Source organism: Salvelinus namaycush, chromosome 7, assembly GCF_016432855.1.
Source record: "Salvelinus namaycush isolate Seneca chromosome 7, SaNama_1.0, whole genome shotgun sequence".
Taxonomy (NCBI): Eukaryota; Metazoa; Chordata; class Actinopteri; order Salmoniformes; family Salmonidae; genus Salvelinus; species Salvelinus namaycush.
The window spans coordinates 42308964-42323596 of record NC_052313.1 but is presented as its reverse complement, the minus strand read 5'-3'; the positions used below and the strand labels follow the sequence as shown (position 1 = coordinate 42323596).

At 43.3% G+C, this 14633-nt stretch overlaps 1 protein-coding gene across 1 annotated transcript in view; it reads right to left on the bottom strand.

Annotated features, from left to right (window-relative positions):
- Positions 1 to 13717, bottom strand: part of LOC120051250 (aryl hydrocarbon receptor-like) — an 85261-nt gene extending 71544 nt beyond the window's left edge. Inside the window, exons 1-2 of the mRNA XM_038998010.1 lie at positions 13659 to 13717; positions 7167 to 7354 (exon numbers count right to left, since the gene is read on the bottom strand). Coding sequence (XP_038853938.1) covers positions 7167 to 7354; positions 13659 to 13717 — 247 coding nt within the window. The remainder of the gene's footprint in view (positions 1 to 7166; positions 7355 to 13658) is intronic.
- Positions 13718 to 14633: the final 916 nt, after the last annotated feature.

The window sequence follows — 14633 nt, the reverse complement described above, 5'->3', positions numbered from 1 at the left end:
AATCTTTGCCCAATTATTGAGCATGCAAGCCAGCGAGATGATTAAGATGGGCATGAAGCAACACTGGAGTAAATTACACTTGGTCTGTGGCAGCCACTGAACTGCACTCCTGTACAGAGCTAGATTTTTCCGGGTCTTTCCCGGGTCCACCCAACCCACCCAATGCAGGACTCCCTCCTAGCCATCTCAGCGAGCACAGGGCCATGGCTATTGGCTTACCCTCTTCAGCACAACCCCAGTCAAAACACAGCAGCGAGCGGCTAGCTGCTCAAGTAGGAACATGCCCAAGCACCCGCTAAAGACCCACCGTGCCCCAAGAAAACGGAGAGAAGAAAACGGAGAGAAGAAAACGGAGAGAAGAAAACGGAGAGAAGAAAACGGAGAGAAGAAAACGGAGAGAAGAAAACACCTGTAGTAGGAAAAAAAGAGAGAAAAAGAGCATGTCATTAAAATTTGGCTTTTATGGCGATATGTCTTTTTTGATTTACTCAGTGTGTACTGGGCTGTAAATCACAAGCCGGTCTTGACATCGTTGTGTTAAATGGGTGGGGGTTGGTAATATCACTGTGGTTAAATTATCACCATTGTTGTTGTTCTTATTGCGGTGTCCACGGGGACATTCCTAGAACACTATAACTACGTGTCAGAGTGAAAGAATTCATGTGACGAGTCCAGTTCTTCAAAAACAGATTTCAACTTTTACAGAGTGACTCGTGTTTTAGTCAGGTTGTGACATTAGAGGCTCATCGACCACTAGGTGAGTGTGATTCACATCAACAGCTTCGTCGCTGTCATATGTCCTAGGATATTTACCCATCTGAAAAAGGATGGTGTGTCTTACCGTTGCCTGAATCGGTTATAGAAGTCCCATTATAATGCTTCAGGTATTGGTCTGCTTTCATACTTTGCTCAGTAAAGAGCGGGTCGGAGGGGGTGAGCGGAAGAAAAAAGGGGGAGAAAAATGAATGAGAAAGAGAGCGGTAGGAGGGAGAAACAGAGAGAGCACTAGTCATCTAAGGTAAAACTCAGTACACACCGTCAGTCCGAAGACTGGGGCCTCATTCTGTCATAGAGTTAGACTAGCAGTGACTGTTATCCCTCTCAAACAGGTATTTGAACTAAAGCTTAGTAATGACTGTACCTGTCCTTGGTCTAGGTTAGGGTTTTCCAAACTCGGTCCTTGGGCCCCCCCTGATGAGTTGGTTATTTGAATCATCTGTGTAGTGCTAGGGCAGAAAAACAAAACATGCACCCAGTGGGGCCCCAGGACCGAGTTTGGGAAACCCTGGTGTCTAGGTAGACAACAACAACATGTCAAAACCTTGAGCCTGCCAAAGCCTGTGAGGTTGTTCTGGGAGGTCAGGGGTTAGAGGTCACTGCTAATGGTGACAGGGAACATTCCTCTCTGTCTCTGTGGCTTCTCCTCACTCCATTTCATCATGTTATGTCCTGGAGCAGTGTTTGCATTTGTGTGTGTGTGTGTGTGTGTGTGTGTGTGTGTGTGTGTGTGTGTGTGTGTGTGTGTGTGTGTGTGTGTGTGTGTGTGTGTGTGTGTGTGTGTGTGTGTGTGTGTGTGTGTGTGTGTGTGTGTGTGTGTGTGTGTGTGTGTGTGTGTGCGCGTAGCCCTCAATGTGTCTACAATGTCAAACACTACCCAGCTGAACATGTCCAGACACCATCCCATTCACTAACACCGCTTACTCACTGCAGTTACAATGGCGACCGACAAGCAGAATGGCAATAACAATGCAAATTGATCTGGTGTGTGATCATGCACTTTACAAATTGCATCCATCCTTCAGGCAGCTATTTATGACTGGATGACTTCAAAATCAACAAAGGGATACAAGGTCAATGTTGAGATGACATGCATAACAGTCATTTGAGTGTATGAACATGTAAACACATACTTCTCTAACCCGGGCCTGTGACATCACAACTGTGTAAATACTGAATCTGTGCCATGATTTCTCTCTGCACTGATTAGGAAAAGCTGCATTATCCCAACATTGGTCAATATTGTTCTGTTTGGTTTTAGGATTTAGCGTTTAGTGTGTGTTTAGTCTCAGCGGGAGCATTTGTTTCTCAGCAAAATGGCAGCCCTGTCCCTCTACTTTTTGTTTGACCTACACATGCACTAATGTTGAGTCCAACCCTGTGTTGTATCTATCGCACCAACAGTAACACCCACAACACTCAACACCATCCCTGAGTGCCAAGCTGCTCCATGTCACTCTGTCAGCACTTCGTAACAAACAACAGTAACTGAAAGAGATCCATTCAAAGAAGGTTTCAGTTCAGAATAATAACAAATACGACCAAATGTATGTCACACGGGAAGTGAAATGAATCATAGTTGCCATAGTCCAACCTTATTACAACCTCAGTACAACCTCAGTACAACCTCAGTACAACCTTACCATGACCCCAGGAGAATGTGAGATTGGTTTGAATGGAGGGGTCAAAGGTGACTCTCAGTAGCTTGTTTAGCCTGTTTTACAGCCTCTCTCTGTTGGGGCATGCTAGCGACCCGACCTCCCTATTCCCCAAAGCAAAATCCCAACGCTGGAAAAACATCTGGGAAAGCCATGGACGGTGGTGGGGGAAGGTGTGTGAAATCACCACAGAGGCCCAAGACAGGATTCAGCGAAGGGGGGGGGGAGGAGTGCTCTTCAAGCCTGTTTCCTAGGAACCCACAAGGTGTGCAGGCTTTTGTTCTAGCCCAGCACCAACACAAATTCAACTAAAATACAACTTATAATGAAGAGTTGAATCTGACATGTTAGTAGTACTATGCTAGGACTACAGAAACCTGCACACCTTGCAGGTCCACAGGAACATGAAGAACACGACAGGTACTGTATATTTCAGTTATAATGGGACACGGCCTATCCATCGTTTTTTTATTTAAACACTGCTCTAATAAGTAGAGCTGGAATGTGACAGGGGTTAGGCCTACCAATAATATATATATGTCAGATCTATCACTAGGCAAACACAGCTGACTCCGACAGCAGTCCCTCGTGTTGTGGTTGTGCAGCCAGCGCCAGCAATGCTCCAGAGCTTCCCTCCCCAAACGTGCCCCTCCACCCTTCCATGCCCAGCAGGCAGGCAGCCTCAGATCCCAGAGATGATAAACAGGCTTCACAGAGACAAAGGCCAGAGCTAGGCAGGGAGACAACGCACAGGGAGGAGGTGGAAAGATGGACGTGTGTGTTGTGTGTGACGGATGAAGGTGAAGCCGTGCTTCAGTGTGTCTTTTAGGTCGACAATCATGACCGTGTCTCTGAGTTATTGTCTGGATGAAGTGCTGTTCGTCATCGACACAGACCACTGTCAGGAACCATAGATCCAGTGATCCAACATGATCAGCATTACTGGCCCACTAGTTCCCAGTATGCCTTCTCCCTGTCTGCTGACAGTACACACACGGACATGGACACACACACACACACACACACACACACACACACACACACACACACACACACACACACACACACACACACACACACACACACACACACACACACACACACACACACACACACACACACACACACACACACGCAGTATTTATCTCCCCCGGGTTTCTGCACTCTGCATGGGCCCCACTGCTACAGAGTCTGTCTCTTGTCTCACCATGGAGTCACATGGATTCACGGTGGTGATCTTTCGACTTTACTGACCCCAGTTCAGATTCGTACAGTGTCAAACCTCCATTCCCACACTATCACTGACACTCCCTTACGTTACAGGGTCAGCCGAGTCAAACACAGAGATAGGAACCGCATGGTACGAAGAAGGCCTTGAAGGACCACTGTTCATATTGCAGCAGGGAACGCATGGTGAGCTCAGCCACACACATCTATTAACATGCACTGTTATTCCCCATGTGTGGATATTGTTGATATGGGAATAATGTTGCAACTACAAGCTGTTTTGTGAGGTCATGCATATTCTGATTCATTCTCAATCAGAAGATATCTGAGCGATATCAAGTGTGGAAATGGTTGGTTGACACTTCTACTCTGAACTGGGGTCCCACACTAAAGATAACCACCATGGTGAGACCAAATCAAATCAAATCGAATTGTATTGGTCACATACACATGGTTAGCAGATGTCAATGCGAGTGTTGCGAAATGCTTGTGCTTCTAGTTCCGACCGTGCAGTAATAGCTAACAAGTAATCGAACAATTTCACAACAACTACCTTAAAAAACTGTAAAGCGACTTCAATTAAAGTGCCTGAGCTTTTTAAACTGTCAAGATTAACAAAAGTCTATAAAGCAAATCAAAATATGCTTTCACAAGCAGCGAGCTTAAAAAGTATGACATTGCACACAAGTGTAAAGGAATGATTAAGAATATGTACATATAAATATATAGATGAGCGATGGCCGAACGGCATAGGCAAGATGCAGTAGATGGTATAGAGTACAGTATACACATATGAGATGAGTAATGTAGGGTATGTAAACATTATATAAAGTGGCATTGTTTAAGTGACTAGTGATACATTTATTACATCCAATTATTAATTATTAAAGTGGCTAGAGATTGAGTTTGTATGTTGGCAGCAGCCACTCAACGTTAGTGATGGTTGTTTAACAGTCTGATGGCCTTGAGATAGAAGCTGTTTTTCAGTCTCTCAGTCCCAGCTTTGATGCACCTGTACTGACCTCGCCTTCTATATGATAGCAGGGTGAACAGGCAGTGGCTCCGGTGGTAGTTGTCCTTGAGGATCTTTTTGGCCTTCCTGTGACATCGGGTGGTGTAAGTGTCCTGGAGGGCAGGTAGTTTGCCACCGGTGATGCGTTGTGCAGACCTCACTACCCTCTGGAGAGCCCTACGGTTGTGGGCGGAGCATTTGCCGTACCAGGCGGTGATACAGCCCGATAGGATGCTCTCGATTGTGGATCTGTAAACGTTTGTGAGTGTTTTTGGTGACAAGCCAAATTTCTTCAGTCTCCTGAGGTTGAAGAGGCGCTGTTGCGCCTTCTTCACCACGCTGTCTGTGTGAGTGAACCATTTCAGTTTGTCTGTGATGTGTACGCCGGGGAACTTAAATCTTTACACCTTCTCCACTACTGTCCCGTCGATGTGGATAGGGGGTTGCTTCCTCTGCTGTTTCCTGAAGTCCACGATCATCTCCTTTGTTTTGTTGATGTTGAGTGTGAGGTTATTTTCCTGACACCACACTCCGAGGGCCCTCACCTCCTCCCTGTAGGCCGTCTCGTCGTTGTTGGTATTCAAGCCTACCACTGTAGTGTCGTCTGCAAACTTGATGATTGAATTGGAGGCGTGCATGGCCACGCAGTCATGGGTGAACAGGGAGTACAGGAGAGGGCTGAGAACGCACCCTTGTGGGGCCCCAGGGGTGGGTCGTCATTGTAAATAAGAATTTGTTCTTAACTGACTTGCCAAGTTAAATAAAGGTTAAATAAAAAAATAAAAGAGCAGGTCCAGCTTGGACCTCAGAGTACAGAGGTCTCTTTCTCCTGAGCCAAACATCCAGCCACTTCAACCTACTCTGAGCTCTCCATACATCTACATAGCTCAGGCATGACCAAAGCGTTTTGTGGTCATGAAAATAAAAGCGGACAAGGGGAGTTGACCACCACAGCATGTTTGAGGTTGACCAAAATTGCATCACTGAGAAAATGTGTGCATAAAATATACAAAGCCCACTTTAAATAGAGTTGAACTAAAGTTCTAGTTTCTTTAATAGCAACTAATAATGTAAAAATGCTAATATATAATGTATAAGACAATTCATTTTCGGACCATGCCGTGCAAGCACAGTACACCACTCTACTAGGATCCTGTTGCGTTTGTTTGAGGGGAGGGGGAGTTTGTGAACTTGAACTTCACACAGGCCGATGAGGAAGGAGGAAGGGAGGGAACAAAAGAAGGAAAGGAGGGTAAGGGGTTGCAAAGGAAGTAGAGTGTGGGTGTAGTCAGAGTTCAACGCCTGATTTCCAACTCCCTTCACACACCCTCTCTGTCCTTCTGACCCTCTCTGTTGCTCCATAAGAGAAAGAGAGGGGGGGGGGATAGAGAGTGAGGGGGAGAAAGAGAGAGAGGGTGAGGGAGAGAGGCTCTGCTGCTGCTGCTGTGTGTGTTGTGGTGTAAAAGAGGATGGAAACAAAACGGGATCTCCTAACCGCTTTGGGGCTTGCAGCTCATGACTACTCGCACTGTGTATGGCCATCGCCCTGGCAACGTTTACTTAGTAACGCAATAAACGCATGTCTCCATTCGTTACATTAACATCTTTGGTTGCCAAGGAAGTTAGGTCCAAAACATACAATATGCAAAGGGCCTTGTCTGATTTGCCTTTGTTGTTGATGCAGAGTGTGTATAGCTAACTGCTATGTCGGTGGATGCCCAGACCAACAAAAAAAAAATTGTCGGAGTGTCTGTTAGCTCTCGTCGTGGCCTAGCTTGCAACGAGGCTGCAGTCTTCTTCTAATTGATGCTATTTTGGACAGGGCAGGAACTATTTGAGGAAAAGTTATGTGTGGCAGAAACTAGCAAGGACAGTCAATCCTTCTGGTGTGTATGTGCGTGCGTACATGTGCAGTGCTAGCTAACATCTCCGACCACAAGAACATCCTCTGCTGTTTTGGGAGTTAAGAGGGGCCGGGCGTTGGGGGGACGGGGGTGTGTGTGTGATGATATTTAGAACATGTGTTGCTGCTCGACAGGAAAAGGAAGCTTGCGTCTGGCCATGTGACACTCTGAGGTACCATATTTCTGTCTGCCCTCTACTCAACAATCGGCCTCAGAGACTCAAAGTGCAATTAACACGGCAACACAGATATAAACCGTTTCCTGAGAGAAATAGAGAGAGAGAGAGAGAGAGAAATAGAGAGAGAGAGAGCGAGAGAGAGAGAGAGAAATAGAGAGAGAGAGACAGAGATAGAGAAAGAGAGAGAGAGAGAGAGAGAGAGAGAGAGAGAGAGAGAGAGAGAGAGAGAGAGACTAGCAGTCAAGAGTTGAGAAGCGAGGCGAAACGAAGGGAGAAAAAGAAGCCTCAAACCAAAAACTACAGATCTCAATCCAACAGTCTTCACCTCTGTCGTAAGAGTTCGCTACAATGTGCCCTATGAGGCAGCTAAAGTGTTGGTTTATCTATGAGTCAGAGTATGTGCCACCCACCACTGAAGAAGCTCTTGACCTTGAGGTATCCCACACTGAGCCGAAGCACAGACAGCTTGTCCAGCCTCGCACGTACATCCTCTGAGAACGGCAACAGCCCGGTCAACTTGTCCAGCTCTCCGTTCAGCCGATCCCTGTGGCGCTTTGATGGGTTCGACTTGATGCCATCTGTAGGAGGGGGTTTAGGACTGAAAAAGAGAGAAAAATAAGTTACGGTTCGATGATGGGGGTTTGAAATTGATGCAGTTTTTTTTTTATGGTCCCCGTTTCAACCCAAGAACTTGGTCTTTCTATTATTGTTGAAAAGAGTCTTCTAAGATATACTGGTGCTGAGAACTAAACACAAAAGTAGAAAGTGTGACAAGCAGCCCCGGTCTCTGCTAAACAGCCTGGTTTCTCTGGTGATGATGAAACCACCTTGTAAGAAATATTTTGGTAAAGAAGAGAATGGAATAGTAGTGCATATCTTTCATGGAATCTGATTTCCTTTTATTGTAATGTGAAAATGCCTGATCAATTTAGTCCTTAATGAAGTTGGATCTACTCTATGGATCTACTCTATGATTTTAGCCGTGTGCTATTCATGTTAGGGTATTCCCCTGTCCACTGTTGGGTTTCTGTTGAAGTGAATTCGGGCACTAAAGAAGACTCTAAGGCTGTTAAAAAACATACATAGGGCCACTTCAGGAAATGTGATCCAGACCCAAAAACCTCCAAGAACAATTGTCTTTTACAGAGATGTCTCAAGTTCACAAATGTACAAAATGGCACCCTATTCCCTATCACACCTGTCAAACTCAAGGCCAGCGGGCGGTTTGAGTAAATAAATATATTTACTGAACAAAAATATAAACGCAACATGCAACAACTTCGACGATTTTACTGAGTTTCAGTTCATATAAGGAAATCAGTCAATTTAAATAAATGAATTAGGCCCTAAACTATGGATTTCACATGACTGGGCAGGAGCGCAGCCAATCAGAATTAGTTTTTTCTCCCACAAAAGGGCTTTATTACAGACAGAAATACTCCTCATTTTTATCAGCTGTCCGGGTGGCTGGTCTCGGACGATCCCACAGGTGAAGAAGCCGGATGTGGAGGTCTGGGGTTGGCGTTGTTACACGTGGTCTGCGGTTGTAAGGCCGGTTGGACATACTGCCCTCCCCAAAAAAATTAAACGTTGGAGGCGATTTATGGTAGGGAAATGAACATTAAATTCTCTGTTAACAGCTCAGGTGGACATTCCTGCAGTCAGCATGCCAATTGCACGTCCCCTCAAAACTTGAGACATCTGTGGCATTGTGTTGTGCGTGGCCTTTTATTGTCCCCCAGCACAAGGTGCACCTGTGTAATGATCATGCTGTTTAATCAGCTTCTTGATATGCAACACTTGTCAGGTGAATGGATTATTTTGGCAAAGGAGAAATCCTCACCAACAGGGATACAAACAAATTTGTGCACAGAACTTGAGAGAAAAAAACATTTTGTGCATATGGACAATTTCTGGGATCTTTTATTTCAGCTCATGAAACATTTTTGCTCAGTACACACAGAATAGTCTCTTCACTCTGTCCAGCTAGCTAACAGTCATCGAAACGAAAGCTTGACAGTCAATAAGCATCGAACATTCCGAAAGCGATAGGTAGAGGACACGTTTTTTGCACATTTTGACGGCAAGCTCAATTTTAACTGCGGCCCTCCGGACCTCGGTGAAGATTGAATGCAGCCCGCGTGGAACATTTGTATGACACCCCCCCGGGCCTATAGCATCAAAAGTAGTGAACTATAGGGAATACGCTGTCATTTCAGATACATACAGAGACTCGATCCCGTTTGATAGTTGAAGAGTAGCTGAAGCAGATGTGATTCTCAACCTCAAGTAAAGAACCAGGTCATCCTGATTCCTCACAAATACAGGCCTCTGTGTACCAGGTATTTTGTCTTAGAGTAAGTCTCACCAAGCACCTTTGGGTCACAGCTACTGCACTCTCTCTGGCATATTCCTAGAAATGTACTTAACTCTCTTTGTAAACTGTCAAATAGCATAATTAATCCATTATAATGTTCAACTAACTACAAAAGGCCTTAAGTCCAAGAGCTTATATTAGGCTGGTCAGAGTTGTTTTAGGCATTTGATAAGCAAGGCAATATTAGCTTTGTGTGTCAAATATACTGTACATCACAATCATCTATTCCAAAAAAAAACGATGTGAAAAATGTTATTGGAAATGAACTTTCAGACATAGAAGAAAAACTGAAAAATGTATTAGAAATGAATTGTCATAGACATAGATGACATGTCAAACCCTAAACCTTATTAATGTTGTTAACATAGTGTGTCATTGTCTACTCTTACCAATCATTAAAAGCAACAAGTTCTCCCACTTCTGAATTTCCTGGTTCAATGTTTGGGAGAACCTTGTCTTGAGAAACCAAGCCATTGTTGTCAAATGGAGGTCTGTTGTAACCCAACACTGTATTTTCACCAGCAAGGGCTTACCCGAAGGGATTTCAACAGTAACTCAAGCCAGAGGTTTGGAACCAAATTATACATTCCCAGAAAACAAGGGAAAGTGATGACACCAGAGACTGGCCTTGGGGACAATAGGCCCTTCATTCAGACCATCTCTGTCAGTCCACCATCTTGGATTCCATCTTGGATACCTCACACAGACGGAGGCACCTTCATTGTTGTAGCACAGGTGATATCACAAGTTAATGACAAATTCCAAGTGACATTAGCATGTTTTGATACGGGTGCACGTAGTTCAATGTTACAGTAGTGTATTCTTAACCACTGCAAGGGCCACACAGTGATGTTTACATACTTATGTATTTATAATAAGATAGGTGCTAGCTTCTTGTAGCATTTTGGCGTACATCATTAAAATGGCCAACCTTTCCATAAACAGTTCAAACCAGTCGGCCTAGATCTGAACCAAAATAGATAACAGGCCAGTCTTCCAAAGGTCAACCTGATGGCTGAACAGAGGAGGAGTGATAGAGGAACCAGATCTAGGTAATCTGATTTTGAGTGTTGTAACCGACACATGACACGAGAGGCCTGTGCACATTTGGAAATAGCGGGGCCCAGGCCTGGATTCAAATAGTATTTGTTTTCCAGCAAATACTTTCAACATTTGACATAGCCATCACGGAGTGCCAGATGGACAGGGTTTTGCCTTTTGGGCCTATTCTATTGGTTATTTTGCACCAGGCAAGCTCAACCAAGGGCAGCTAAAGTATTTGAAAGTGCACAAATACTATTTGAGCCCGGCTCTGGTAAGGTCATTCCCACCCTGATAACCTCCAGTAGAACTCTATCTGTCTCTGGTCCACCACAACAAAACAAGACTGGAATTAAACTCAGATGGCTTAACCTGCAGCGTTCGTCTTGCCCACCTCGCTGGCTCTCTCACCATGACTCATACTGTAGGTCCAATTCTTAAAACAATGGATGTGTAGTGTTATCTATCTTGGCAGTTTTACCATCTTATTGCAAGACTGCTTTCCCAGACTCCCAAACAAAGGTACTTTGTCTGAGTCAGTGTAGCAACAACCCCTGAATAAGATTAGGTTATATGTCTAAAATAACAAGTACATCAAAACTGTCTAGCATTCTTTCCAAACTGTTTGGTAAAGAAGAAAAAAAGACAAGGTAAATACTGTCTAACATTCTTTCCAAACAGTCAGGACACTGTCTGTGAAGTAATGGGGAAGGTAGTAGCCACACCTGTGGATGGGGAATAGGGGTCCCTTAAAGTAAAGCTTTAAAATGTGGGAATGTGAATGCATGGTCATCACCATCAAAGTCATATTAATCCATTGACATATTTGCTGCCGAAAATAGCCGAGTCACTTCTGGCTCAAGTGTTACCGTAATGAGCTTCTGGTGAGGTCCGTTACAGTTAATGTAGCCATGTGACATCACTGACAAGTGGCAAGCCAGGGGTGGAGGGGTGGCCGAGGGTCTGGTGTGGACTGGAGAGCCAGGGTCTAGCCTGTCTGTCTGTGTGTGTCTGTCTGCCTGTCGGGTTCCATGTCTGTCTGTCTGTCTGTCTGTCTGTCTGTCTGTCTGTCTGTCTGTCTGTCTGTCTGTCTGTCTGTCTGTCTGTCTGTCTGTCTGTCTGTCTGTCTGTCTGTCTGTCTGTCTGTCTGTCTGTCTGTCTGTCTGTCTGTCTGTCTGTCTGTCTGTCTGTCTGTCTGTCTGTCTATGAGTCTCTTAGATAAAAAGTTAAATGTTTGTTGAATTTTTGGATCACTCTCATTTGATTCACAGAGAAATCACAAAGAGTCATGCATTTTCTGTTCTGAAAGGGATTGTTCCCAGCGGGAAAATCACCAACTAAAAGTCAGTGACCTAGTGATAGTGGCTGACTGAGTATCATACTCAGAGGAATGTCTACTAAAACACTAGCGATGCATCCCAAATGGCATCCTATTCCATATATAGTGCACTACATTTTACCAGGGAGCCCTATGATCCCTGGTCAAAAGTAGTGCACTATACTATATACGGAATAGAGTGCCATTTAAGAGGCAGACTAAGCCTGGTCTGCACACAGCAGCCACACAATGATATCATTGTGGAGGTAGAAAAAGCTCACTCTATTGGACACTAGAACTGTAGACACTGTCTCCTGCTGTAGGTAATGTAATATCATCAATCTTCTCTTTTTAAAAGGCCAACAGGTTACCCTGTGCCATTGTTCCAACCTTCTGGAAATCTGATAGAGGGAGAGAGCAATGAAAAGATCATGTTTACATATAGGTCTGGTAGAACGTGTGGAGATTGGAGAAAGAAAATACCTTTTCAAAATTGAGTAAAATACTTGCTGAATAGGGCCATAAGGTTATAACTAGGTAATAATAAAGTAATTACTCATACGTATTAACTCAATGAGTCCCACCGTATCGCTGGTGCGTTTCGGACTTCTAACTCTTCTAACTTTAGAACATTGTGCGTCTGAGGTACAGTCTTCTTGTACCATTGGAATCGTCTATTTCTTCTGCATCCGTAAATACCAACCATTAGTCTGCTTGATTACCGGTGGCTGAGCTCGAGCAGTATTTGTGAGACAAGGGCGGAACCCAAAGGCAGTTTTTTTTATACAAAAATGTCTGTAGAGTCCGAATGGTGCTTTCTATGAAACGCCAAGACTCCCACGAACACGCACATGTGTTTTTAAAAAAAATCTATGTTGCTCACAAGCTACGTAAGAGTCATTAGAAGGTAAGGGGTTCTTCAATATAGAAGATCGTTGGAAATCCCAGGACGTGTGTCAATAACACTGTAATATGGTCAATGAATTGCTGACACAAACTCCAAACTCAACACAGTTGTCACTGACAAGTTGGATATTCATTTCCCAGTGAGCAAACAATTGATGTACTTACAGCTTTCATATAAATTCATTTTTTTATCAAGTTTACGCTTAGACGGACCTTATTTTTTTTATTGACATCTCATGAACGCAACTCTTTATGTAAATATAAGGACCGGACATGCAGATTAATGAAAGTCAGATAAACGACAATAAGATTTTTGCTGGAATCTTGGGACCAAAATGTTCTGAATAGTGCAATATATTGAAACATTTTAAAAAAACGATTTGTTCAAGTATTTTTTTTTTGCCAGAGAATACAACTGTATAACTTTGTGTGACTTCGAAATATGGTAATTTGCAGAGGAAAAAGTTTTGGAATGCAAAAAAGTTTGTTCCTCATGATTGGAAAAAAACCGCAGGTCTATTAAATTACAAAATTTCGACCCAGTTTTCCCTGCTCTCCCTCCCCCATGTAAGCATTGAGTGAGAGCGCAGCCAATTTTCAACTTGATTATGACTAACGCAAGACTACCATTTCCATGCCAGACCATAACTACACACCAAAACTCAATCTTAAGGTAACCCTAAAGACTTGAGGAAGAATTTATAGCAGGCTACTGTGGAAAATACTGAGAACTTAAATAGAGATTGTATAGATAACAAATCGAATGAAAATGGTTTGGAACGAGACAGTAGGCTAAATCAGCTGGGCATCGTTGTATCTGCAGAATCACTGCAGATATCCTGAGCTATACCAACTTAAACACAACTTAAACACAAAACCAGTATCATAATATGCATATTATTCATAGAATATGATCAATTATAGATTGATACATAACACGTCAATCAATGTGTGTATCGTAAAAATGCAGTCATGCATTCACCCATAAAATTATGACAAAAGGTCTTATTTGCGTAACTTGATTTAGTGAAGCTCAGAACCCATAGCCTATAGTGAAAATAAGTGCCATACGATAGGCTACACAAAGTCTACTATACACATAATAGTAGAATAACCTTGAAATTAAACATTTGGTTTATTGTTTTGTGTCGTTATAACCTTTAATAGTAGCATTGGTTGACCTGTAAGACAATGTAACCATTCCTTTTACACAAAGTAGCCGTATCTTTTAACTTGAAAATTATATTCAGAGTTGCTTACATTTTCTGAACAGGCTTCTTCCGTTTCTTAGCGGCGTACTGCGCCGTACTCCCCAACATGATGTATATCTATCTCACTAAGAAAGTCTATAGAATAAGACTATCCAATACGTTTCCCTCTTATTCTTGCAGATAGTTTTCGAAGACACACGACTAGATAAAGCTCTGTATCATGTAAATATCCACAAGGAGTCCGCCAATGTACAGAACGTCTCATACGTCGAAGCTCCAAATATGCGCAGAAACTATTCCTCTTCGTAGACCAGACCGATAAATCCAAAATAGCTTTTTGATTGTAAAAGTTTAAACAAACTTTTCAAACTGCACAGCAGCTAGAAATGTCGTGCGTGAACCGAACACATTTGACTCCTTCCTTTTTTTTCTTTTTTTTTAAAAAATGCTGTCATTCCTAATACATTAACATACTGTACACTCCTCCAGTTGGGCGAACATAAAGGCTGCGTTTTCTGCTACTCGAACCAATCCAGAGCGCTGGTTCACTGTAGCTCGCGCACCAAGTACAGTGGGGCTGCTCGCTATTGGTGCAAAGAGCTTTCAGGAAATATAACACACACAGAGAGAGAGAGAGAGAGAGAGAGAGAAAGAGAGAGAGACTTTGGTTAGTGTAATGTCTACTGTTCATTTTTATTGTTTATTTCTCTTTTATTTATTATCTACTTCACTTGATTTGGCAGTGTTAACATATGTTGCCCATGCCAATAAAGCCCCTTGAATTGAATTGAGAGATATACCTTTAAAGGGGCAATCTGCATTTCTAACAATAATGAAGAGGTTGACCACGCCACTATTTTGGTAAACATCTGAGGGATGGGGCTGGAGAAATGTATCCACTCTGAAATTCATAGACAGAGGCACAGAGCTTTGGATGCAAGGACTGAGTATCCATGATATCAAAATTATAGCTGTAACCATGTTTTGAGGTTATACAGTGATCGTTTCTAATTACATTGTTAAC